This window comes from Colossoma macropomum, unplaced genomic scaffold, assembly GCF_904425465.1.
Source record: "Colossoma macropomum unplaced genomic scaffold, Colossoma_macropomum, whole genome shotgun sequence".
NCBI lineage: Eukaryota > Metazoa > Chordata > Actinopteri > Characiformes > Serrasalmidae > Colossoma > Colossoma macropomum.
Genome location: NW_023494787.1, coordinates 2,425,537 through 2,452,378, shown reverse-complemented (window position 1 = coordinate 2,452,378; position 26,842 = coordinate 2,425,537). Strand labels below are relative to the sequence as shown.

The 26,842-nt window shown below is 41.5% G+C and overlaps 1 protein-coding gene across 1 annotated transcript; it reads left to right on the top strand.

Moving 5' to 3' along the window:
• mindy1 (MINDY lysine 48 deubiquitinase 1) lies at window positions 1-21,480 on the top strand. The gene is made up of 10 exons (XM_036565842.1): window positions 1-454; window positions 2,305-3,731; window positions 7,598-7,655; window positions 7,761-7,825; window positions 10,183-10,341; window positions 11,337-11,439; window positions 13,219-13,361; window positions 14,427-14,615; window positions 16,498-16,644; window positions 17,841-21,480. Exons 2-10 carry the CDS (start codon window positions 3,069-3,071, stop codon window positions 17,919-17,921), a joined length of 1,608 nt encoding a protein of 535 aa, XP_036421735.1. The 5' UTR covers window positions 1-454; window positions 2,305-3,068; the 3' UTR covers window positions 17,922-21,480.
• The last annotated feature ends 5,362 nt before the right edge of the window (window positions 21,481-26,842 follow it).

Sequence of the window (26,842 nt, the reverse complement as noted above, 5' to 3'; positions counted from 1 at the left end):
GGCTCGTTTAAGAGACATGATTTAGAAGTTGTGCGCACTTTAAAACTATTTATTTTTTCGGGAAATCGGTCGCAGCAGTCTCGTGTTATGTCTCCAGCATCTCTCCGCCTCCCCGAGACAACAGCATACAGTTTACAGCAACGTGCAGCTGCGTCATTGTTTACAAACAGCTCCACCGGAAATGAGACAAACAAAAACAAGCCGGGCAGTGCGGCGTCACCGCTTAGCATTTAGCCCGTTCTGAGAATTCGGTTTATTCACGTTTCGCGCTGACAGTTTCGCCTAAAAAAGTGCTTCATCGGGCTGGACGCTGCTCTCCGGGCGGGGGGAGCGAGTATTTTGCAGGGGCTTCGACATGCGGTGAGCTTTTATCGCTCAAAGTGCTAAAAGTGCTGAGGAAAGCAGCTGCAGCCCCGCTAGCCTATCCTAGCCTAGCCTAGCCGGCGAGCGCGAGGTAAGTTGTAACTTAAAGAAGTAGATAAAGTGGACAGATGTGCTGATTAACATGTAGAGGAGCTGATTCTGTCCCCTTAAAGAGGGAGATGGAACAGTTACAGACATTTTTCGCTACGAAGCTTCCCATTCTCCAGCTTCTCGATCTAATTTTCCCGTTCCACCTTAAATGGTGCAGCAGTTACACCGTTTAAGGTGGAACGGCTTTACTCGCTTGGATGTAGTAAGTTTCACGGACATTACTGGACCCCTTTGGGCTCGTCACAGTGATGTTAGCTAGCTACATATTTGAAAAGATGGTTCTTTAGTGAAGGCGATGGTTCTGTTTAGAACTGTGGGTTCTGTGTAGACCCATCTGCATGGTTAAGCGGCTCTTCAGATTGGTGGGGAATGTGCTGTATGTGTTATATTAACCTAAAAGAGTTCTGTTGTTTCTTTATAGAATCATGAGTCCTATATGGACCCGTTTCATGCTTAAAAGGTTCTCTGTATGCTGAAATGGTTCTTCAGATCGGTGGAGAATGTGTTGTTAACTCTTGCAAATGGTTCTGTATGGCACAAAAAGGGTTAGAAGCTTGGCATCACAACAGCAGAACCCTTTTTGGTGTTGTATAGAACCACATATAGCACTTTCGGTATCAGTCTGCAGAACCATTTCACCATATATAGACCTGTTTCATGCTTAAATGGTTCTCTGTATGGTGAAATGGTTCTTCGGATCGGTGGAGAATGTGTTGTTAGTTCTTGAAAATGGTTCTGTATGGCACAAAAAGGGTTAGAAGCTTGGCATCATAACAGCAGAACCCTTTTTGGTGCTATATTGAACCACATACAACACATTCTGTGTCAGTCTGAAGATCCATTTCACCATACATAGAACCATTTAAACATGAAATGGCTCGGAAACCACTCCCTCAGCTTAAGAACCATTAAAGAACCATCTTTTCTGAGAGTGTGGCTAAGCTGATCTTGTGGAACACACTGGAACCACATTGCTGCTGGTTTGTCCTCTGAGTAAAATATGCATCATATAGAACGAATATAGATCTAGGAGAGCATCTCATAAAGCCTGGCTTCTCAGTTTAGCTGGATAACTGAATCTAAACTTGAGGATTGAGTAATTGAGCGACTAGGTTTTGTTACATTTCCCTTGACGGTGGTTTCACAAAGCAAGATAAATTAAGCCAAAACTCAGGCCTGTGTAGTAGGCGAAGAGGTAAAGTACACCCCTATTGCACAATCCTCACTTTTGGCTGAATTAATCCAGTTTACAGAGACTCCTGCTGTGTGACACACCTCAAACAGGAGCTCAGCTTTGGCTTAAAGGAGAATTCCACTGATTTTTTTCAAAGTCCTCCTCATAATCCAGTGTTTCAGGTGTAAACAGAGTGATTCAGAGTGCTTTGGTGTGAAATTGTTCAGATGTCTTCACAGTGGTGGTGATAGGAACCAGGGGTCGCCATGACTACAACACAGATATAGACATTTTATTTACTATCCAGAACCACCAGTGAACCTACACGAGTCTTCTGAGTTTATATGGAATGATGATGATGGAAAATAGTAGAAAATCTGAAATAATAAGTTTTCTTTGGGGACTATTTTGCCGCAGAACCCTGCATATTATGTATCCCTCCGCCGTGAATGGGTTTAAAAACACAAAATCTTCTCAAAACTATCATAAAACAGTGTCATCTTAACCATTTGATTATGCAGAACGTCCGTACCTTTCATCCTGTTGGACAGGCTTGACTTTTTTCTCTAGTTGTGTGCCCAACATTGTGAAATCCCCTCCTGTTTTGTGTAAACTCCCAGGCTGTTGAGTAACTGTTTTCCTTTCCATTGTTTCAGAGACTAATGCCTGCGTAGAGCCTCTTCGTTCCCCGGTTTGGCCTTGGCTCACCTCACTCGGCCATGTTGCCCCGCACAGCTGGGCCTGCGGTGCACTGAGCACGGACATGCTGTCGATATAAGCCAAATAGGTTTGCTTTGCAGATCTTTTTTTGTTTTGTTTTTTGGATAAATAATCACCATGATTCTCATTCCAAAGTAATCCCCTGCCCTGTGCCCTTTGTTTTTATTATATTTGTGAGCATGGCTTTGAAAAGTGTCAGCTTTTAAAAGCCAGAAGTGCTAATATCACAAAAGGCCAAGCCTTCGTACTCATCATGACTCATCTCATCTGCGGCCCACGGAGCAGAAGACAGCTCTAATTTCATGCAGCGACTTGCTGGCTGTCTGGATCACGTTGGCCACATAACTCCTTGTGGCTCTGATCTTGTGCTCAGCGTTGAGCTTCAGAAAGCATCTAAATAAGTAAATATTATTTCAACGAGCTAATTCTATCGCCGCGAACGGCCGGAGGACGGAAGGTGACGTTGCAGCGGATGAGGCGATAAGATGCAGCAGCTTGTGTAATGGTTATTTATCACAACACTAGCTTAAAGACTCAGGAATGTGAAGGAAACTTAATATACACTGCCAGAAACAGCCAAACAGCTCAAAGGGCTTTTTAACAAGAGACTTGCAGGTTTGCATTGAGTGTCCGTTAAGAGGGTGTATAGATAGATATATATTTATTATTGCCTTATTGTTTTCTGTAAAAGCGTTAGGCCATGTCAGATCTTTGTTCAGACGCAGTTGACGGGGGGGTTGTAGCAGCCCGTGAAGGGGAACAGATGAAAGCGTCTAAACTTCAGGATGATAAAGTGGCCGCGAAGGAGGAAAGCAGCCAAAGAGAAGACATAACGGAGGCCGCTGCACACGCCGAGGACAGCAAAGCATCATCATGCCAGCAAATTCCAACTAGCACAGCTTCCTCAGCGTCCTCAGGTCATGCCGAGGTCAGCGCTAGTCCGGTAGCCGGTGAGAACCTTCCCGAGAGAGAGGATTCAGAGGTGACCTACAGCCAGTCCTCCATGAATAGCTTATTGGAGGAAACACCTTCCATTTCCACGACCACGATGAATGTTTCCGAAGAGAACGGTCTGTCCATGGACGAATCCCTGACCTCCACCAAGTCTGACCAGGCCTTGTCTTTGAGTGATGATGTCCTGAGCGTCGAACTAGCTGAAGCTGCGGTCCCATCGTTGACCGATGACGTAGTAGGTGTGGAGATGGCTCAGGCTGCGGCTCCAGGGCCGTCGCAGGCGGTGCCGGAGTACTACCTGGTGAAGTGGATCACCTGGAAGGAGAAGAAGACCCCCATCATCACGCAGAGTGAAAACGGACCGTGCCCTCTGCTCGCCATCATGAACATCCTCTTCCTGCGATGGAAGGTGAGCAGTCTGTAGCCCCGCACTGAGGGAAATTAGGCTTCGGCAGGTGAAGTCATGTAATATCTCATCAAATATATCGCTGCTGTTGGAAGTATCTCCATTTTTGACGTTTTTCAGTTTTTGACATAATTTGAAAATACCTGTTACTCTTTACATTGTGTGTAAATTTCATGATGAATGGACCAAAAGAAACGACCCAAAATGACTTGGAAAAAATTCTGGTTCCATTGAGTTACATTAAAAGTAAAGTATGTTTATTCCTTCTCCTGTAAAGTTACCATTTTGGAGATACGAGGTTTTCTTCCAACAACAGCGATATGGAATACTTCTCAGTAATTCTATCTACACACTTAAAAAAAAGATTCTTCAGAGTTTCTTTAGTAAAGAAAACGGTTCTATATAGAACCATGAACACTCAAAGAACCCTTTGCATAATTAACTGGTTCTTTGCATGGTGAAAGGGTTCTTCAGATTGATGGAGAACGTGAAGCAGATGGATCTTTTATATACAGCATCAAAAAAGGTTCCATTATTGTTATGATGCGTGTTACAATAGTAGAACCCTTTTTGGTGCTATACAGAACCATCTACAGCACACTATTCATCAGTCTGAATAACCCTTTCACAATGCAAAGAACCCTTTAATCATGCAGAGGGTTCTTTGAGTGTTTGTTTCTGTATAGAACCATTTTTTTTACTAACAAACCATCTTTTTAAAGTATCTATCTATCTTTCTATCTGTTTATCCATATAGAACCTTTTTGAAAAGGGTTCTAGTTCTTCTGTTACAGGCTTGACATCATCACAATAGAAGAACCCTTTTTGGTGCTATATATTATATTTTCTTTACTAAAAAAACATTGAAGAACCGTCTTTTTTAAAAGTGTAGTAAGGGTAATGGTGGGAACAATAATTGATTCATAATCAAATGTTTATGTAGAAATTCAGTTCTGTAAGCTGTCTTAGAAGACTGCTTACAGGCTAATACAGTAGAATTCAGAATTAGGCTTAAAGTACAAATGTTTGCTGAAATATTAACTCTAAAGCTGCAGTATATAAGGCAAAAAATATGCTGGGAGTTTTCCAGAGAGCGACATACCATCTGAGGAAAACTCTCAGCAATTTCTGTAAACCTCTAATGCCAGAAAAATTATAAAATTATGAATACGTAATACATTTATGGCTGAATTGCAGAGCATCTCCGCTGCCACATTGGAAAACACCCGCTTATTTTTTAACCATGTAAAACGTGTGAATGTAGATTTGGAACACATTTACTGTAGCACATTTAGCAGTCTGAGGTTTCTGCAGTAGAGGGCGCTATTAGCACACAGGTCCCTTTTGTGTGCATCATTTGTTGAGAGGAAACGGCCACAAATGCACGTTTTTTCAGTCACTTTCAGAACAAAAGTGTTTCATATTTTGATATTTAATGGGATTTTCATTAAATGTTTTTATTAAATCAGTGGATGTTGAAAAAGCATATGCATCTATATCTGACATCATATAGAAACCGAAAAACAATACAGGTGCATCGAGAGTCATTTCACATCTTGGCATCTCGAATCAGAATTGAATTGTGAGGCACCTTGACAGTCTCACCTTTAGTCAGGGGGGAATGATTTCAATACAGTGTCAAAAATAAGAAAGAAAATGTACAAAACAGTGTATGGAGATGTAAAACTATCCCAGACTCTCTTCAGAGCATCTCTCTTTTACTGCCATTTGTGGAAACCACTAGCTGTGTCCCAATTCAGGGGCTGCATCCTTCAAAGGCTGTGTAGACCCGTAAAGGCTGAACTGAAATGAGATGGTTTGCTCTACGGTGGATTTCCTGTTTGGGTCACAGCACCGCTGTTCCCGCCCCCACCGCTGCGTCACGGAACGCCGCTCCTGTCAAGTTCTTTTAAAGTTCTTTGAAGATGAGGAAACTTTGATTTTAGTTTTTTTTATTTTTCCATTTATTTGAGCTGCACATGCTTCACTGGAAAGTGATGTATTAAACCTTTTTAACTCTGTGGAACCACCGGTGGTTCCAAAACACACTTCGTCATATTGTTTACTTCATAACTTTCATATTTCCTAAGCTACATTCAAAAGGTCAGTTCCAGTCAAATAGATGGGTGATGTAATTTTAAATCCTTATAATCAAAGAAGCTAAACTTGTAATTTTTTTGTACTGAAAGTCGACCCATTTTTCCACAAATCTGGGCTATAAACTGTAAACAGATGGCGTCTCTTCAGTGATCTGCTCTGTAAACATTATTTTTATAAAATAATACAAAGAGCGTCTTTTTGGCTTTGAGCAGTAAATTGTAAGCATATAGTGATATGTGTGATCATAAAACACGTTCTGTTAATTTGAGGGGAACTTTTACAAAAAAAAATTAAATTGACATGTATTTAATGCAGCTACTGAATAATTTGCCTTAAGATTTGGGCATCTAAATTCAGATGGACAAACCGACCACGAGCAGAAGAGGTTAAGCATCTGTATCGTTCGCTATTCGTCTCAGTTTAAACCCAATACAGACAGGTAAAGTGTCTCCTCAGCCGCCGTTCGCTCCTCTGCTGACGCCACCATGTTCTCGAATCCTCGCCGGCATGCAGTGAACCTCGGGATCTGTTGGCTGGCGAAGGATCCACCCGTTGGATACCTCGTTGCCATTGAAGCGAAGGACACATTTCTCGGCTGCATATGAAGGAGCTTCGAAATGGGACGGCCTAGTCGTGCCGCTGTGACGCAGTCGGCCTTCAAATGCAGCCTCCAAAGGACGCAGCCCCTGAATTGGGACACAGCTACTGTCAGTGTTCAGATCAGATTATCCAGGTGCAGCCTGTCAAAGCAGAGGGGTGGGGCTTATGCTATGGACACACCCACTCAAATAACTGGGCTTTTTCTCTGAAGAGTTTATGAGTTGTAGTGATTGTGATTTTTGTGTTGCAAGAGGCAACAGGAGCTGAAAAAGTTCTGTTTTTACTTTTTTATCTGAGACATGGTCCTGTGTAGAACAGAATTAGAACCAAGAACGTGTTTAACACAGAAAATATCAAATATCTACCTGACCTCAGACTTGAAAATACTTGCAAACCTGAAAATATATCATTACTGTTCTGTTATCTTTTGAAATTATCCTATGACGTTTGCTTCTATGGAGAAATAATGCTCAGAGCAAGTGAACAGTGGAATAATTTCACTGTTAACAGGTTCTGCACACCCACATCGTGAATCAGAAGTGGTTCTTCTGTGGCATCGCTCCTAATAATTATAATAATAATAATAATATCTTTATTTATAGAGCACTTTTCATGCTGGTGGCAGCTCAGAGTGATTTACAGACAGGAGATAAAGCTTAAGAGTAATACAAGAAACTATGAGTATTAATTTAAAAAGATAACAGATCAGATCAAAGAGATAAAGATCAAAGAGCCGTAGAGTTTTACTGAAGCTCTGAGTTAAAGAGCTGCGTTTTCAGATGTTTATTAAAAGTGAGCTCTGAGCTCGACTGTCTAATAAAAGCTGAACTGAGCTGCACAGTTTAGAAGCAGAATAACTGAAAGAGTCTCTCCACGTTTTCTGTGTTTTACTGAAGGAGTTCAGAAGGTCAGAATCTGCAGATCTGAGATCATAAACAGACATTCAGGAGCTTTAAGGTCATTTAGAGCTTTAAAAACCAGCAGCAGAGCTTTAAACTCCCTCTAACAGATAACGTTTTTGGGGACGTTTATTTTTTAGGGTCAAATGGACAGTTTGAGATCATACTGTGCGCCTGTTTTGATGCTGTTAGCATATACCTCTACACATTTGTCACTTTGGTCCAGGTTGTGGAGATATAATCCGAATAAAATTTCTGGTTTCTCCGCAGGCCAAGTTACCTGCACAGACCGAGGTCGTTACCATAGAGGACCTAATGGCTCACCTGGGTAAGTTTCTCTTAAAGAAGAAGATTTTTTTTTAAACCCTAAAAATAAATGTGTCTGAAAGAAATGATCCCCGATTCAATTCAGTCTCTGTATCTGTCGCCGTAGGTGAGTGTGTGTTATCCATTAAGCCGAGAGAGAAAGCCGAGGGCATGGAGCTCAACTTCCAGCAGGTAGGAACAAACCTCGCTAAACCCACTGAGCTCCGGCTTAAACTCCCATTCATACAGAGAGAACCACACTGATAATGGCTGTGTAGCGCATCTCCACACTTTAATAATGCTTAACCTGTTCTAATTCTGTTTTATTATATAATTTCTACGCATCAGATCATCATACAGTGATGCAGTTAGGGCTGAAAGATGAAAGAGTGCAGTTTCCAAATCACAAGAGCTGCGATTTTTTATTATAATCTTATATTCTGTATGTTTTAAATAAAGGAAATTTAACCTAATAACTCTGGGCTTGTGAACTGCTTTAAGATTAATTCGACTAATCAGAAGCAACCAAACATCCATGTGCTGTGACATCACAACCACAGGTAACTGGCAGGCTGGTGCTGTGTTAAGCCTTCAAGCCTCAAGCCAGAAAAAGTATACGCTGGTCCTCTTAGTGTTGCTGCGCACCGGAGCACATCTCTGGAGTTAGGAGGCAGATTCTGGTACATGGACAGGCTCCATTTAGTCCCAGTCCCATTTCTTATTTTTACCCCTACCCCTGAATCTGAGCTACAAGGGGTAGTGGTTGAGATCTTCCCTCTGAAATGGGACCCTCAAATAAAAAGAGCATCACTTCATTAACAGCTACCAGCGCTGCTCTGTAGGCGACCCTGCCAGTCTGCAGTGACAGCAGAGGAGGGTAAAGTTCAGCTCCTCACTGCTGGGCTTTAGTTACATTTAGGGCATCATATGATCTTCAAAGAGGGGGGCAGTTATTTATTATCGCCCACCCCTAATTCTTCAGTGATGTGAGGCTGAAGTCAGCTACTCAGCTTCTCGTTCGAATTTTCCCTGCCAGAATGTAACTGCTGCGCTATTTAAGGTGGAACAGGAAATTTAGCTGGCTAGCAACCCAGACATCAGCATATTACCAGTGATTTTTAATGCTTGTTATGAAGAAAAGGACCATAATGCCTAGAGAACACGCAAAACGGAGGGGTAGAGCTGAGTGGGAGGGGCGAAGGGTGGAGTGGGACTGGGCCTAACTCTTCTGAAGTGATTGTACTGCTGTGTGTACAGTTCTGAGAGATCAGTGAGCCCAGCTGCCGTGCGCTGTTACGCTGCCTGTTCTGAGTTCAGAGGAGCTAACAGACTCCGGCCTGTTTGAAGTGTAACTCTGCTGTCACACTGATAGATATTTATTTTGGATTTCGTTCCTGAGCTCTGTACCTGTGCTCTTTAAAGGGCCCGTGTCATGGAAAAAACAGGCCTGTTTTACTCTGTAAACATTGTTAAAGTTCGAAAACGACCTCTGTACGGTCCATATATGGAAACTGAGCTGCACTGACGGTCTGGAATTTATTGATTCTGTGATGTCTTAAAAAACTATGCATATTCAGCCTGCAGCAGTTTAGCCCCGCCCATTCACACTGGAGTGAACGTTCAATAAGGGGCAGTACTGGTGGCCAATCAGAACAGAGCTCAATTACATATCAGTCTTAAAGGCGCAGTGACAAAAACAGCCTGTTTGATTCTGAGGGATAAAGAGAGGCTGGAAAAAGGTCATGTAGAAATGTGGCTGTTTTTTTGAGTAGTATTTTTAATGGGAACTTCGCTGAGTGCATTGGGCCATATTTATCCTGTGATTTTATGCCGATCGATCGATCAGTCAATCAATCAATCAACCTTTATTTAAATTCGGAGTACATTGAGGGAGACCCTCATTTACAATGTAGCCGAGCCAAAACAGAGATCAAGGAGTGAGATGTTAAATAGTAAAACCAAATCAAATCAAAGCTAAAAAGTAATAATTAAAACCATTAAATTTACAATATAGTTTCAATATATATAAATAAGAAAGAATAAGAATAAAAAAATTATGTAAATAGTGAAGTAAATAAAGAAATAAAAGATGTAAAACAAAAGCTTGGCAATATTAAAATAAATAAAAATAGAACAATAAAAATGAAACAATAACTAAAACAGAAATCGCTTTAAAAGTTAACTAAAATCATGTAAAACAGTGTCCGGCTGATTGGAGGTGGTTTGAGACTAAAAATTTAAATGTTTTTGAAAGTTTGATGTGATGTGTTTAATGGATTCAGCATTTATCGTCTTTAAATCTATAAAACCTATTCATCAAATTATATAATTGTATGTATGAGTCTTTAAAAATCTGCACAGCACTCTAAATACACTAAACTGTGGCAACGATTGAGAAATCTGCTCTTACCAACATCTGAGATTAGAGCGCAGTGAGGCTGAGCTTTGATCAGGACAGAAATACTGTATAGTTTTGAGTCCACCTGTTCTCTCTCTCTCTCTCTCTCTCTCTCTCTCTCTCTCTCTCTCTCTCTCTCTCTCTCTCTCAGAATATGAGTGACGCCATGGCGGTGCTGCCGAAGCTCTCCACCGGTCTCGATGTGAACGTTCGCTTCACCGGAGTGACGGACTTCGAGTACACGCCCGAATGCATCGTCTTCGACCTTCTCGACATTCCACTGTACCACGGCTGGCTGGTAGACCCACAGGTCAGAACTGGGGTGATGTATGAAATCACTTTTCAATAACATACAATCAGTTTTGTTGCAGATAAATGTATTTTTTCTAATAAGAAGCTGTAAAGTTCCAGTGTTGGTTTAAAAAAATGAGCACAAATTTAGACGTGTTCTGTTGTGTTTTTAGGTCTAGAAAGCTTTGTATCAAGAATGATGTTTTAATACAAATAATTACATATATTAGATTGTAATCATATTATAAATATACACCGATGAGCCATAACATTCTGACCACCTCCTTGTTTCTACGCTCATTGTCCATTTTATCAGCTCCACTTACTATATAGGTGCACGTTGTAGTTCTACAGTTACAGACTGTAGTCCATCTGTTTCTCTGATACTTTGTTAGCCCCCTTTTACCCTGTTCTTCAGTGGTCAGGACCCCCATGGACCCTCACAGAGCAGGTAGTATTTGGGTGGTGGATCATTCTCAGCACTGCAGTAACACTGATGTGGTGGTGGTGTGTCCACTCACTGTCCACTCTATTAGACACTCCTACCTTGTCGGTCCACCTTGTAGATGTAAAGTCAGAGACGATAGCTCATCTGCTGCTGCACAGTTTGTGTTGGTCATCCTCCAGTCCTTCATCAGTGGTCACAGGGCGCTGCCCACAGGACGCTGTTGGCTGGATATTTTTGGTTGATGGACGATTCTCAGTCCAGCAGTGACACTGAGGTGTTTAAAAACTCCAGCAGCTCTGCTGTGTCTGATCCACTCAGACCAGCACAACACACACTAACACACCACCACCACGTCAGTGTTACTGCAGTGCTGAGAATGAAAATGTTTGATAGGGTAGCTTCCGCTTGGTGGTTAGCGTTCTCTCAGTACTACTTAGACAGAAAACATTGATTCAGGTTCCCTCTGTCTTTAAAAAGTTTGTCAATTATATCTCAACACCTGTAGCTGATTAACGGGCATATAAATAGAACAGGTACAGATGAGTTTTGATGCGTTCGTCTTCTAGAGTCCAGAAATGGTGTCTGCAGTGGGAAAACTGAGCTACAACCAGCTGGTGGAGAAGATTATAGAGTACAAGCACTCAGCAGACAGCAGCAGAGTCAGCGAAGGTGAGAGAGCCTTTAGTTAGGACCATTTTTAACTGATTTCCATTATAAATACTAACACTGAAGCCTCTACAGGAACCATGAGCTGTTTCACAACATCAAGAGGAAGGAACTGAACCGATGAGAGAGATTAGATTCTGTTTATCCTGTATGATCTATAGCTGTGCTAATATTTCATTAATATTACTTTATTTTAACCATAATGTTTTGGCTTTTAGATATTCTGCTTGTCTTCCCCTGTGAAGACTTGTACTAAATCAGTATAGATTTATTATTATTATTATTATTATTATTATTATTAGGTGGAGTAGGGTCACTGTGTGTACTTCACTCCCGTTGAACCCAGCTGATGGTGACTCATAGACCACTGTAGTCGTGCGGTCATTTTGTAGTCACCGTGCTCTATATTAGGAACTCCAGGTCTGAGCTCCATTTCTCTGGCCAGAATGAATAGGGTTTTTGAAAAATCGCCTCTAGCGCCCCCTGTGTTAAATACAAATGTTCAGGACCCGATACGTTCTGTCCTGCGAACATTTCTCCTCGCTAACATCACTGGATCCTCCGAATTACGAGATTGTTAAAGAGCTGAAATATGAATATTGCTCCATGTGAGCTGAAGCTACTGCGCTCTGAATTCCCGTCATTAGACTGGCGGCCTCCTTAAGCGGGTTTAGGCAGCGTACATTTCCATGTTCAGCCTGAGGGGAAATGAAAAGGAGTCCGAACAAAATCAGCAGGTTTCCCTGCAGCTCTCTGTTCTTCACCTGATGCTCAGTGAAACCCAGTAGATCTTTCCTTTTAGCTGGATTTGAAAAGCTCTACAAACGAACCTGAACTCGGGCTGATCCGGTACCGACTCGGCTTAATGATCCCTGCTCACCCTGATAAACTGATTTAGGCTCTCAGAATGTCCTCATTGTTATTTTAATGCTGGGAACATTTTTCTCAGGACAGCCAGCTTTTTGTTCGACTTTTCCCGCTCCACCTTAAATGGTGCAGCAGTCACGTTCTGAAATGCTGCGGCATTTAAGGTGGAACGGGGAAATTCGAACAAGCAGCCGGAGAAAAAGAAGCTGACTCAGCTTCATGGAGGGTTGAAAGGCCTGATATGAGGAGGTTTCTCTGTTCCGCTTAACAGCTGAGAGACATTAACTTATTTTTGCTGTTTCTCAGAACCGACAGGTCAGTGTTTTGTCTTGTTCGCTAATGTTTGTGATAGCCAGTCACAGCTGCTGCACCATTTAAGGTGGAACGGGAACATTCAAACAAGAAGCTGTGAAAAAAGAAGCTGAATTCAGCCTCGTAGTTTAACACAGGGAGTATTTTGATAAGGAGGTTTAGCCTCAAAATATCCCACCCAGAGGTTTTATTTACGGGTATACCTGTAATTAAGCGCTACAGTAGAACATTTCGATAAGGTAGCACAGCTCGTCAGAGCAGCGCCACAGCCCGCCTTAGTTTAGTGCAGCTTAGTGACGTCAAATTGATGCGCAGTAGCTTTAGCCCTCATGTACCAATATTAGTATTATAGCTCTTTAACGACCTCGTAATTCGGAGGATCCAGTGGTGTTCAGGAGAAAAATGTTTACAGGACAAAACGTATCGGGCTCTGAACATGTTTAACACAGGGGGCGATAGAGGCGATTGTTCCCAAACCCTATTCATTCTGGCCATAGAGAAATGGAGCTCAGACCCGGAGCTCCTAATACGGGCATAACGAGGACTACAGAATGACGCACGACTACATTGGACTATTTCTGTCTCTCTCGCATTTCCTGCCAGGTTTGATAGCGGAGCAGTTTTTGGAGTCCACAGCCACCCAGCTGTCGTATCACGGCTTGTGTGAGCTCAACACCACAGCTAAAGAGGGAGAGCTGTCTGTGTTCTTCAGGAACAACCACTTCAGCACTATGATAAAGCACAAGGTACTCGTCAGCCTCTCAGCCTGCAGTTCAGCAGAAGCTGCTTTAGCATCTCCTCACTCACTGAAGTTTGGGTACCCCAGTCAAATTACACGCTTTGTTGATTTTCTGATTGTAAATAAACCTGAAAAGAGTTGGAGCAGTTTTGCTGATGCCTTCGAAGGTGCTGTAGTTTGTTATTAAAATTAAAATGAGATCTGTGATTTTATCCCTCTGGGGTCTGTGAACTCGCCTGCACGTCAAATTCAGTGTTTTTGTATGTGGTTCTGTATCCTTGTGATAATACAGCATAGAAATACGGATTAATTGTAATGCTAATGCTGACAGGCTACGATTTAGGGCTGGGCAATATGACAGTATATATCGTTATTGTGATAATTTATGTGGCAATAAAATATGCTTTTCTGAACATATCGTGTTTATCATCAGTGCTTGCAGAAACTTGACCAACTGCATGTTTCATTATAAAGAGAACAAAATTAGTCCAGTTTAACTGGATTTAGTGCCGAATGCTGAATAAAAGTCAGTGTTCACTGTTTTTGATAGTATTTTTAAAATGTAGCACTACTTTCTCTGTTCCAACTGATCAGATGTCTGAAAAAATATTGTGAAATTTGTTTGAAATCGCAATGTTAAATTTTTGCCGTATCACCCACCTGTACTGTGATTACACAAGTACTTTGTCCCAGCAAATTCCTTATACATCACATTAGCATGGTAAACACTGATCCTGTTCGAATCGGGCTTAAGGAAGCAAACTTAAATATCAAATTTTCTGCAACCTTTTCAACAATTGCAACAACTTCTGTTTATTTGCTGATTAAACATGTTGGAAAACACAATCGTGGCATGTGCAAAAACATTTTGTTTTTTTGTTTTTTTTTCCAATTTGTTATATTTAATAAATAGAAATGAAGTAATGCCGAAGCGATGCAGAACATTTTTAGAGTTCTTTTTCATTTGCAGGCCTGTGTTCTCGTGATAAAGGAATGCAGAACAGTTCTAGAGTCGTACTTTTATTTATTTGTTAAAACTGCAAAGGAATCTAAAGCTGTGCTTGAACTGCAGGGTCATCTGTACCTGCTGGTGACAGACCAGGGCTTCCTGCATGAGGACGGAGTCGTGTGGGAGAGTTTACACAACGTGGAGGGAGACTGCAACTTCTGCGACTCGGACTTCAGACTGTGCCACCCTTCACAGAAGACCACCACGGCCAGCCAGACCACGCCACAGCAGCAGCAGATGCAGATCGACCAGGTCACATACCTGCCTTGTTTGTTTGTTTGTTTTTTAATTTGAAAATGGATTTCAAGTACATCCAAATAAGCATGTCGTCGATCAGCTGTGACGCTGACACTGTGACTGTTATCTGTAAACATGGAGAAACGCGGACGTCAGTGAGTAGAAACAGGAGCTCCGCCTTGAAGCCTGAATTGTTTCCGTTCTTTAGTTCATGTTTATAGAGAACTACGACGGCGTTTTAGGGCCACTGTTAAAAAATAAAAATAACAGACTTCGAGAATAAAGCCGTATTTTTAGAATGAAATCGTCATATTACGATTTTATTCTTGAAATATTTCGATAGTGAAGTCGTAAAGATATTTGGAGGATAAAGTGGTCTAACTGTAGGGGGGCTGCCATAACGCGTTGGGGTCTCGGTTGCTGTACTGTAGGGGGGCTGCCATAACGCGTTGGGGTCTCGGTTGCTGTACTGTAGGGGGGCTGCCATAACGCGTTGGGGTCTCGGTTGCTGTACTGTAGGGGGGCTGCCATAACGCGTTGGGGTCTCGGTTGCTGTACTGGCGCCGGAGCTCCACTCACTCCTGTCTCTCTGTGGATCATTTTGATCGTCATTCTCACTGTCTGTGAAACTTCATGCCCTCTTTGAATGGGGGGAGATGGAGCCCCTGATAGCCGTGTAGACGACCCTGCCTGAGATTCTCCTTCAACAACGCAGACAGACAGTTTCCTCCGAGTCCGTCTGGCTCTTTATTCTAGGTAAACTCAGTTTCCTGCTCAGCCGTTTCAGCCGGTTCTTATACTAATAACAGGCTGGTGCTGATGTGCAGGAGAGACAGGGAGACTGAGTGTTTCTTTATGGGTGAATCGATATGAAAGTAGAACTCCACCAACTCAACGCCCCTCATTTAACACCAGGAGATGCTGCTTCCCTTCGCAAAGCCTTTGGCCACAATATTGTGACTTTTCCTGGTAATATCCCACTTTAATGTTGTAGTTCTACAATTTTATTATCTCAATATTATGACTTTATTCTCAAAATAATACAATTTTATCTTCAAAATATTACAAATTTATTCTCTAAATATTATGACTTTATTCTCAAAATATCATACCATACAACTTTTTATCTCAAAATATTACGACTTTGTTCTCAAAGTGTCGAGATACATTTTGAATTATTAACGGTTATTTCCGTTATGTAGTTTAATCCACTCAGAGGAGCAAAATGGAGAAAAACCTCAAAACGAGTTTTAAAAATTTAGCAAACAAGATCCAGAGGTGATGGAGAAAGTGGAAAGAGAGATGAGGATGAGGAGCTGCAGAGGCAGCGCTGAGTTTGATCAGTTTAGATACCGACTTTGTCACTCATAAGATTAAAAACACATTTAAGAACTTTTTAAAGAATGTTTTAAAGAAGAACACTCGTTCTGAAAATTATTAAGAAAAGTTAATTCTTGAGAAATTGTTTGAAGAATAACACTTTTTGTAGCGTTTTTTTTTTCTTAAGAATGAAGTTAAGAAAAAGTACACATTCAAGAAGTTTTTCTTTTTTAAGACACTTTCATGAATCCGGCCCCTGAATGCTTGTAGTGTGAATGTAAACAGAGATTTTTATCAGATTCTTGAGTAGAGTGAGAATAAACACCTCAGTCTGAATCTATAATTGGATTGAAGAAGATCTTGGCATTTAAACATAACTAGGGCATGAAATAAATAAATTAATAAATTAAGGATGCTTTTACCATCACTGGGTGCTGTTGCCATGGTAACCTGCCTGCATCATAGCTTAGCCTCTCATCTAAAACTAAATAAGCAAACTTCAGACACCAAACTTGTCTTGGCTGATCGACCTTTCACTAAATCGCTGGGGTGGCTTTGTGTGTTTGCGCTGCTTTAGGACTACTTGGTGGCCGTGTCTCTGCAGAGGGATCAGGGTGAAGCTCCTGGACCTTTAAGTGACCTGGAGCTGGCCAGACAGCTTCAGCAGGAGGAGTACCAGCAGCCTCAGCAGCAGCAGCAGCAGCAGCAGCATGTCTCCGAACAGGTAACAGGACCAGCCAACAACAGCTACTGTGGAGCTAATAAGGAATGGAAGCTTATATTCCACCACACACACACAACTCCACACAGTCTCAGACCGTGTTCAGTAACTCTAATAGACTTGATTATGGTGTTTCTGACACTGTATGACTCACTGTTATATATAAACATGGACTAAAGTAGGTTAGCACAGACAAACACAGTAGTAGACAGATTGAAGCCTGAATTTTGACTGTAATTTTGTCCGTTATTATAGATAACAGTGCAGCATTGACTGTGCAGTTCTTTGTGTCCATTCTTCTGTTCAAAGCTTTACCGATCAGCCATAACATACTGACCACCTTTCTACGCTCATTGTCCATTTTATCAGCTCCACTTACTATATAGGTGCACTTTGTAGCTCTACAGTTACAGACTGTAGTCCATCTGTTTCTCTGATACTTTGTTAGCCCCCTTTTACCCTGTTCTTCAGTGGTCAGGACCCCCATGGACCCCCACAGAGCAGGTACTATTTGGGTGGTGGATCATTCTCAGCACTGCAGTAACACTGACGTGGTGGTGGTGTGTTAGTGTGTGTTGCGCTGGTACAAGTGGATCAGACACAGCAGTGCTGCTGGAGTTTTTAAACACCTAAGTGTCACTGCTGGACTGAGAATAGTCCACCAACCAAAAATATCCAGCCAGCAGCGTCCTGTGGGCAGCGTCCTGTGACCACTGATGAAGGACTAGAGGATGACCAACACAAACTGTGCAGCAGCAGATGAGCTATCGTCTCTGACTTTACATCTACAAGGTGGACTGACAAGGCAGGAGTGTCTAATAGAGTGGACAGTGAGTGGACACAGTGTTTAAAAACTCCAGCAGCACTGCTGTGTCTGATCCACTCGTACCAGCACAACACACACTAACACACCACCACCACGTCAGTGTTACTGCAGTGCTGAGAATGATCCACCACCCAAACAGTACCTGCTCTGTGAGGGTCCATGGGGGTCCTGACCACTGAAGAACAGGGTAAAAGGGGGCTAACAAAGTATCAGAGAAACAGATGGACTACAGTCTGTAACTGTAGAACTAAAGTGCACCTATATAGTAAGTGGAGCTGATAAAATGGACAATGAGCATAGAAACAAGGAGGTGGTCAGAATGTTATGCCTGATCGGTGTATTGATTGTGATTTGTGATGCATTTTTTTGGCAGATGCGAGGTCAGACAGTGTCTCACCACGGAGGACGGAGGCGGGGAGAGAAGAAGGATGACACTGATTGTTCCATTTTATAAATCAGGGCCTTGAAACACCAAACCCAGTTAGTCTCGCTCTCTCGGACTGAGCTAACATTCATGTACGACTCCCCCTGCAACAGAAGACCCCATTCACACTGACCCAACCCAGCCCGTCACGCCAATGCAAGCCCGCCTTTTTTTCCTCTTTGGTTCTGCCTTTTCCTTCAGCTGAACACACTGGTCCCCTTTATCTGATACCCCACTGTCAGCCCACATATCGAGAGGCTTTGTCCTGTAGCCAAAACAAAGGTTTAAAGGGAAACTCCACTGATTCCTTTACAAATAGCTCTATGATTGATTATGTGAGGTGTAATCAGAGTGATTCAGAGTGGTTTGGTGTGAAATGGTTCAGATGTCTTTACAGTGGTGGTGATGGGAACCAGGGGTCGCCATGACTACAACACAGATATAGACATTTTATTTACTATCCAGAACCACCAGTGAACCTACACGAGTCTTCTGAGTTTATATGGAATGTTGATGATGGAAAATAGTGGAAAATCTGAAATAATACGTTTTCTTTGGGGACTATTTTGCCTCACAGCGCCCTGCATGTATCCCTCCACCATGAATGGAGTTTAAGTTCTCTAAACTACCATAAAACAGTGTCTCAGTCATCAGGCAGTGAATTCATAACCATTTCATGTAGGAACTTTCTGTGAGGGAGCTTTTAGAGGTGGACGTCTGGTTCCTATCACCACCACTGTGAACAGTTCTGACTCAGTAAGTTTCTCTAGAACTGAGCGTTTCACACCAAACCACTCTGAACCACTCTGAGCGACTCTGTTTACCTCTCAAGCATTTAATTATGGAGAAATTTTTAAAAAATCAGTGGACTTTCCCTTTAACACTTGTGAAATATATCTGTTTCAGTATGCTGGCATTACACAGAGCAACTTTACAGTAATGTACACTTGTGCACACAGTGGCATCATAGTTCAGCTCTATATGCTATGAATGGTGCTAGTTTATGCTGCAGTATAAATACATTAGAGTGACCGAATGTACTAATTTTATAATGGCCAATTAAACACTTGCTGTAATATTATATAGATATGCAACGGATATATTACGACAGCTCCTGAGCGAAGTGGTTGTTCAGTGGGGGGAAAAAAATGTAGCAAAATTTTCCTCCAGCCATTTATAATGTAAGTCAAAGGAACTGAACGTACAGAACACTCTAAACATATTATTCTACTTAAAGGGCCCATATCATAAATTTTAGCTTTTTTTCCTTGAACACATTAACGTTTTATGCATTAAACGTTGATCCAAAACTCAGAATTCACCCCCATATATGAAAAATAAGCTCCAGAAATGGCCTGTTTTGTCTGTTGGCTTATATCCACCTATTCACAGCCTACAGCAGTTTAGCCCCGCCCACTCACACTGACGTTATAAGGGGTGTTTCAGACCAAACTGCTGTTTTCGAATGAGGCAAAACAGGACAGCCAGTCAGAACAGAGCTCATTTACATGTATCAGTCTTAAAGGTGCAGCAACAAAAACAGCCTCTTTAATTCTGAGGGATAAAGGACCAGATTCACGAACTTCGTTCTTAAGAAAAAAGTTTATTCTTCAAATAAGTTCTTAAGAATTCTTGTTTTCTTAACTGTTTTCTTAAGAATAATTCAAAGAACAAGTGTTATTCCTGAAAATATTACGTTCTTAAATGTTTTCTTAACTATACGACAGACTCACTGTCTCAGACTCTGAGTTGATGAGATGAGAAACTAAATGTATCAGTTTATCTGCTCTGTCCATCCTCGTCCTGCTTTCTGCCGTCACTCCACACTTATCATATTTTCTAAGGAGGATTTTGTCCTGTTGGCTGTTTCGTCCTCCTCACCTCTGGATCTTGTTTGCTAATTTTTTAAGCGTTGATTTGGGGTTTTTGCTCCGTTTTGCTCCTCTGAGCGGATTAAACTAAATAAGGGAAATAACAGTTAAATTCAAATCCAAAATATCTTGCGTCATTTATGGTACGGAGTAAAATGCAACGTAGCCAACATTAAGAAAATCTTCAGAAAGTAATCAAGATTATCTTAAGACGTTCTCAAATATTCTCTTAAGTTTTTTCAAGAATTGCTTTTAAGAACATTCTTATGAACTTAGTGTTTGTCTTAAGAACCTTTGCAAGTTTTTTCTTATGAAAGTTTTTGTGAATCCGACACAAAGAGAGGCTGAAAATGATCATATATAGATATACTTGGCTTTTACAGTGAGGCTGCTTTTATTTTGTTTTTATATTAATGAGACCAAAATGCATCCAAACCCTGAACATAAGTGTATATCAGTACTAAAGGCAGGAGTTTTCTATCAAAATGTACCAATATAGTGTCGTTTATGGTACAGGGTAAAATACAATACAGTCTACACAAGAAAACAATGAAAATTTTCTGAAGAAAATCTTAAGAAAAATCTTTGAAAACTTCTTAATTTTTTTTTTCAAGAACTGCATTTAAGAACGTTCTTATGAGCTTCTCAGTGTTTGTCTTAGGAACCTTCGCAAGTTTTTATTAAGAACGTTTTCGTGAATCTGGCCCCAGGGACAGCCAATCAGAACAGAGCTCATTTACATATATCAGTCTTAAAGGTGAAGCCTGTTTAAGTCTGTGGGATACAGAGAGGCTGAAAATGATCACACAGATGAATTTGGCTTTTACAGTGAGGCTGCTTTTACTTTGTTTTATATTAATGAGACCAAAATGCATCCAAACCCTGAACCTAAGTGTTTATCAGTACTGAAGGCAGGAGTTTTCTATCAAAGTGTACCAGTATCTGTTTTATTACACTTTTATAGCCAAGTTCTTTGACCACTGTTATAAACCAGCTGCCAGCAAAGCCCAGTTCACCTTAAACATATCTGCACAAATATACAGCAGGCCAAACCAGAAATCTGCCAAAATGTCTGTCGTTCTTAATCTGTTACTTGCTGTGTTGCTAATGTTTTGTATAAACAAACCTGATCCACTAAAAGTAACCTGAATTTCTGCTCTCCGTTCAGAAGCGATGTGTAGTGCCAGCCAGGAGGTTAAAACAGGAGCGAGATCGTAAATCTGGCCAAAATGAGTGTCACCTTTAAAAATAACATGATTTGAATCGATATTGAAACATCTTAGATCGGGACTCTAAGCTGTCTGGCATCACAGAGTGAGCCAGTGATTTGGTTTTATTCTGATTGAACATCCAGTGATTTGCTTTTGCTCTTATTCAAGCACAGAAAATGAATCTTAGGAAGCTTTTCTTTCCTTTAGGGAGCGACGTTCTGGGCCTGAATGTGACCAAACGTGTAATAATTATGTATTTAATGTACCACACGGTGATAAACAGCCTATATTAGAAGGCTAAGGTGTTTGAAGAGGCTGATTCTCTCATACAACAAGGAGTGCGTCGAATCTCCCTCAGTATAGCCTGTATGATCCGCGCTGATGACTCGTTAGGTCTAGTGAAGGTCTAGTGAAGGGCTTTCTGTCACACTTGATTCCACGTCTTAATCACTTTTTGCTTTGTATTTAATTTGTCAAACTTCTCAGTAAATGATATTGAAATACTGATGAGTGTAAGGCGTCTTTATTTGGCTGCTAATGTGGAACAGATCATATAAAGACTGTACCTACAGTCCTGTTATATATTTATACACACACACACACACCGATCAGGCATAACATTCTGACCACCTCCTTGTTTCTACACTCATTGTCCATTTTATCAGCTCCACTTACTATATAGGCGCACTTTGTAGTTCTACAGTTACAGACTGTAGTCCATCTGTTTCTCTGATACTTTGTTAGCCCCCTTTTACCCTGTTCTTCAGTGGTCAGGACCCCATGGACCCTCACAGAGCAGGTAGTATTTGGGTGGTGGATCATTCTCAGCACTGCAGTAACACTGACGTGGTGGTGGTGTGCTAGTGTGTGTTGTGCTGGTCTGAGTGGATCAGACACAGCAGTGCTGCTGGAGTTTTTAAACACCTCAGTGTCACTGCTGGACTGAGAATAGTCCACCAATCAAAAATATCCAGCCAACAGCGTCCTGTGGGCAGCGTCCTGTGACCACTGATGAAGGACTAGAGGATGACCAACACAAACTGTGCTGACACACATGAGCTGCTGTCTCTGGCCTAACATCTACAAGGTGGACCGACAAGGTAACAGAGTGGACAGTGAGTGGACACAGTGTTTAAAAACTCCAGCATATATGGTTTATTGGTTAAACTTTACAGTGGTGGTGATAGGAACCAGGGGTCGCCATGACTACAACACAAATATAGACATTTTATTTACTATCCAGAACCACCAGTGAACCTACACGAGTCTTCTGAGTTTATATGGAATGTTGATGATGGAAAATAGTGGAAAATCTGAAATAATAAGTTTTCTTTGGGGACTATTTTGCCTCACAGCGCCCTGCATGTATCCCTCCACCATGAATGGAGTTTAAGTTCTCTAAACTATCATAAAACAGTGTCTCAGTCATCAGGCAGTGAATTCATAACCATTTCATGTAGTAACTTTCTGTGAGGGAGCTTTTAGAGGTGGACGTCTGGTTCCTATCACCACCACTGTGAACAGTTCTGACTCTGTAAGTTTATCTAGAACAGAGCGTTTCACACCAAACCACTCTGAACGACTCTGATTACATCTTAGTCATTTAATCATGGATATGTTTTGAATATTCAGTGCAATTTCCCTTTTTAATTTCAACGTAGAGAACCCCAGCGGCTGGAGTGGTGAAACTGTACCATGTTCTTGGGAATCTGAGGGCTTATCAAAAATATGCTTAACTTTTAGAACTCTAGACTCATAAAGATGGATCTTACAGTGGTGTTCTTGAAACAGCTGCTAAGAAAAAGTCTGCGTCAGATTCATGACGTGTTCTTAAAGCGCAGAACTGTTCTCACCTTTGTTCTCTTGAGGGTGTAGATTCTGTTCTTACCTAAGAACAAATCCCTCATCAGAGTCTTGGTCAAAACTGCGGAAGTGGGTTTTAAGAAGAATTCTCTTCTTACGAAGGTTGGTGAATGAGGACCAATGGTTCTTTATAGAAGCATGAACACTCAATGATCAAAGAGTTCTTTGCATGGTGAAACGGTTCTATATAGGGTTCTTCTATTGTTACAACCTTGACATCGTCACAATAGAAGAACCCTTTTTGGTGCTATATACATACATAAAACCATATACAGCACATTCTCCATCAGTCTGAAGAACCACTTCAGCATGAAAAGAACACTTAAGGTATAAAAAAGGTTCTTTGAGTGTTTATGGTTCTATACAGTGATCTATATATGGTTCCTCTTTCCTGAAGAACCCTTAAAGGAACATCTTTTTTTAAGCATAGTTATTACTGATTCAAACAATAATAAAACAGCTCCTCTTCTACTTACAAACACAGGTGTTGGGTGGATTAAAAGTGTTGAATCCACAGTTTCTCCACTTTGTTTTAATGAGCTACGAGTCAAACTCTTCATATAAAAGTACGTCGTGCTTTGATGCTCGCTGATTAATGATAAACACACGAGGCAAAAAGAGAAAGCAGGTTTTGACGCCAGCTGCTTGTGAAGAAATGAACATTTATTAGTGACAGTTTATGAAAATAGTTCTCACGTTAGTCAGATGTCTTGTTTCATATGGAAGAAATGTTAAAATCTGCAGAGCTCTATGATTTATAAAAACCTCAGGCGTAATCATTGTAAAAGTACAAAACATAAGGTGCTATACTTAATCAAATTATGGTTTTTAATGAAACTTCCAGTCCACACCTTTCAGAAAATTAAAGTGCAAGACTCAAACAGAGGATGGAGAGAGATGGGAAAAGACTTTAAACTCACGAATAAATAAATACTGGATCGAAGCCTAATGTTTAAAGCTCGTCTGTTACACAGAACATGCATGAGGGAGGAAACAGCTTCAGGGTGCGACGGCACCAAACGGGACGCTCACAACAAATTAACGTTTCAAAACAAGGGTTTCATTAGCACGGAGGAAAAGCGTCTCCCAAAGCTGACCGGAACACGACAGGATCATAGCAGGAAAAAACAGAGAAGGACTTTTTGTAAAGATCATGAAACTCTGGCAATGAAGTGAGTCAGAAACTTTACACTGATCAGCCATAACATTCTGACCACCTCCTTGTTTCTACACTCATTGTCCATTTTATCAGCTCCACTTACTATATAGGGTCACTTTGTAGTTCTACAGTTACAGACTGTAGTCCATCTGTTTCTCTGATACTTTGTTAGCCCCCTTTTACCCTGTTCTTCAGTGGTCAGGACCCCCATGGACCCTCACAGAGCAGGTACTATTTGGGTGGTGGATCATTCTCGGCACTGCAGTAACACTGACGTGGTGGTGGTGTGTTAGTGTGTGTTGTGCTGGTTTGAGTGGATCAGACACAGCAGTGCTGCTGGAGTTGTTAAACACTGTGTCCACTCACTGTCCACTCTATTAGACACTCCTATCTTGTCGGTCCACCTTGTAGATGTAAAGTCAGAGACGATAGCTCATCTGCTGCTGCACAGTTTGTGTTGGTCATTCTTTAGTCCTTCATCAGTGGTCACAGGACGCTGCCCACAGGACGCTGTTGGCTGGATATTTTTGGTTGGTGGACTATTCTCAGTCCAGCAGTGACAGTGAGGTGTTCAAAAACTCCAGCAGTACTGCTGTCTGATCCACTCAGACCAGCACAGCACACACTAACACACCACCACCACGTCAGTGTTACTGCAGTGCTGAGAATGATCCACCACCCAAACAGTACCTGCTCTGTGAGGGTCCATGGGGGTCCTGACCACTGAAGAACAGGGTAAAAGGGGGCTAACAAAGTATCAGAGAAACAGATGGACTACAGTCTGTAACTGTAGAACTACAAAGTGCACCTATATAGTAAGTGGAGCTGATAAAATGGACAATGAGCATAGAAACAAGGAGGTGGTCAGAATGTTATGCCTGATCAGTGTATTTACCAAACAGAGTGGACGGCCGTGCTGGTCTGTCGGCAGTGGCCACAGTTTAGAGCCCTGGACTCAGACTAGTAAGAAGACTGAGGTCTTAATCATCATCCTGTAAGAGATGTTTTCAGAGCACGTCGGCTGGTATGAGGCGCGATACTGAACTGAACACATTAATAAATGAGGTCAGTTATGAAATCATACCTCTGATAAGATCCACTACCTAGTAAAAGTCTGCTTTCAGTCTGTATCTAAAACAGGCTCAACACTGCAGTGTGATGTATATTAAGTTTAATGCCTTATTTGAGTGTGACTTTAGTGCCAGATCTTAAAGGTGCAGTGTGTGAGATTTAGTGGCCTCTAGTGGTGAGGTTGCAGACTGCAGCCAGCTGAATCCCCTCCCCTATAACCTGGAATTCCCCAGGTCCCAACAGTTCTAGTAACTTAGAACACAATCTATATTACTCATTAGTAACATCGGACACCAGAACATGTCTTGGCCAATCGACTTTCTGACCTTGTAGAGGTATTTGACTATTCTTCACTGCTTCCTTCACACAGGCTGTACTGATGAAGCACGGCACCGCTCTAGAACCTCCTGACACACAGAGAATGCATCCGAGTTCTATGCGGCTTTCCTCAGTCTAGGGGTGGGAGGGGCACTGGTCTAAGAGTGAAGACCACTTCTGACGTCCTTCTATGATTCAGATTTTGGCCCATTGTGGTCACTGTATGGCTGAAAGACCTGCATGTCCAGGAATATGAACAAGCGGGTAGCTGCAGTTAGCCTTTGCCTACAGAAGGCCTGAAGGCTTTTTTAAACCAGGTTTTGAAAAACATGTACAGCCGTATGCAAATGTTTGGGTACCCCTGAACAAATTACGTGTTTTGTTGATTTTCTAAAAGAAAATCTGTTATTTTCAAATCAGAAAGAATACAAATAATTACATATCTGGAAAAAAGTCAAATATAAATGTGCCATAACTTTTGCATCCACCACATTTTCCCTGATATGTTAAATTCAGTAAATAAACAGTAACTGTGTATTAAGATGTGCAATAGTGTGTCTCTGTAGAGGACGTGTAACTTATTTACACAGAAGATCAACACATACAGGGAATTTGAGGCCCCCAAGCTTTTCCATACAGCTGTATTAGTTATTATACAGACCTTTTTTATTAATATCAATGATAATAATTGTTGTATATCGTATCGTTATCGTCCAGATAGTGGAAAATATCATCATTTAATTTTCACATTCCGTATCTCACCCCTAGCTGTGCCCATCTGCTTCTCTCTGCACTAAATCCAATAAACGTCTGACTGCCTGACCACTGGGCTAAACCCTACCTGCCCATGCCATTCACGACTGACCTCTGACCTACTTTGACTCGCTCAGATTTACCGCCTGTCCCAAAACCCACACTCAGTGTTGTGTGCTTGTGTGCGTGTTAATGAGTTCATCCGCCGGACGTATCAGAGAACAGCGCTAAAAATCAGGAGAACGACTGTAACTATCTGGACGTTTGGAATCACTGGTCACATCAATTCTGTTATTTTTACACATTAATAACTAAAACTGAACGGGTCATCGTTTTACACTGAAAGAGGACAATTCTCAAATCACTACACTCTTAAATAAGATGGTTCTTCAAGGGTTCTTTAGTAAAGAAAATGGTTCTACATAGAACCATGAACACTCAAAGAACCCCTTGCGTGATTAAAGGGTTCTTTGCATCATTAAAGTGTTCTTCAGATTGATGGAGAGTGTGTTTTATACAGTTCTATATAGCACCTTTTTGGGAAGGGTTCTGCTACCGTTACGATGTCAAGCCTGTAACAACAGAAGAGCCCTTTTTGGTGCTATGCAGAACCTTTTTGGAAAAAAAGCGTTCTTCAGGTTGATGGAGAGTTTTATTCAGTTCTATACAGAACCATCTACAGCACATTCTCCATCACTCTAAAGA

Coding starts and splice junctions, on each gene's coding strand:
- mindy1 (XM_036565842.1), top strand. CDS start 3,069: ATGTCAGATCTTTGTTCAGACGCAGTTGACGGGGGGGTTGTAGCAGCC. Junction 3,732..7,597: donor TCCTCTTCCTGCGATGGAAG/GTGAGCAGTCTG, acceptor GTTTCTCCGCAG/GCCAAGTTACCTGCACAGAC. Junction 11,440..13,218: donor CAGCAGCAGAGTCAGCGAAG/GTGAGAGAGCCT, acceptor ATTTCCTGCCAG/GTTTGATAGCGGAGCAGTTT.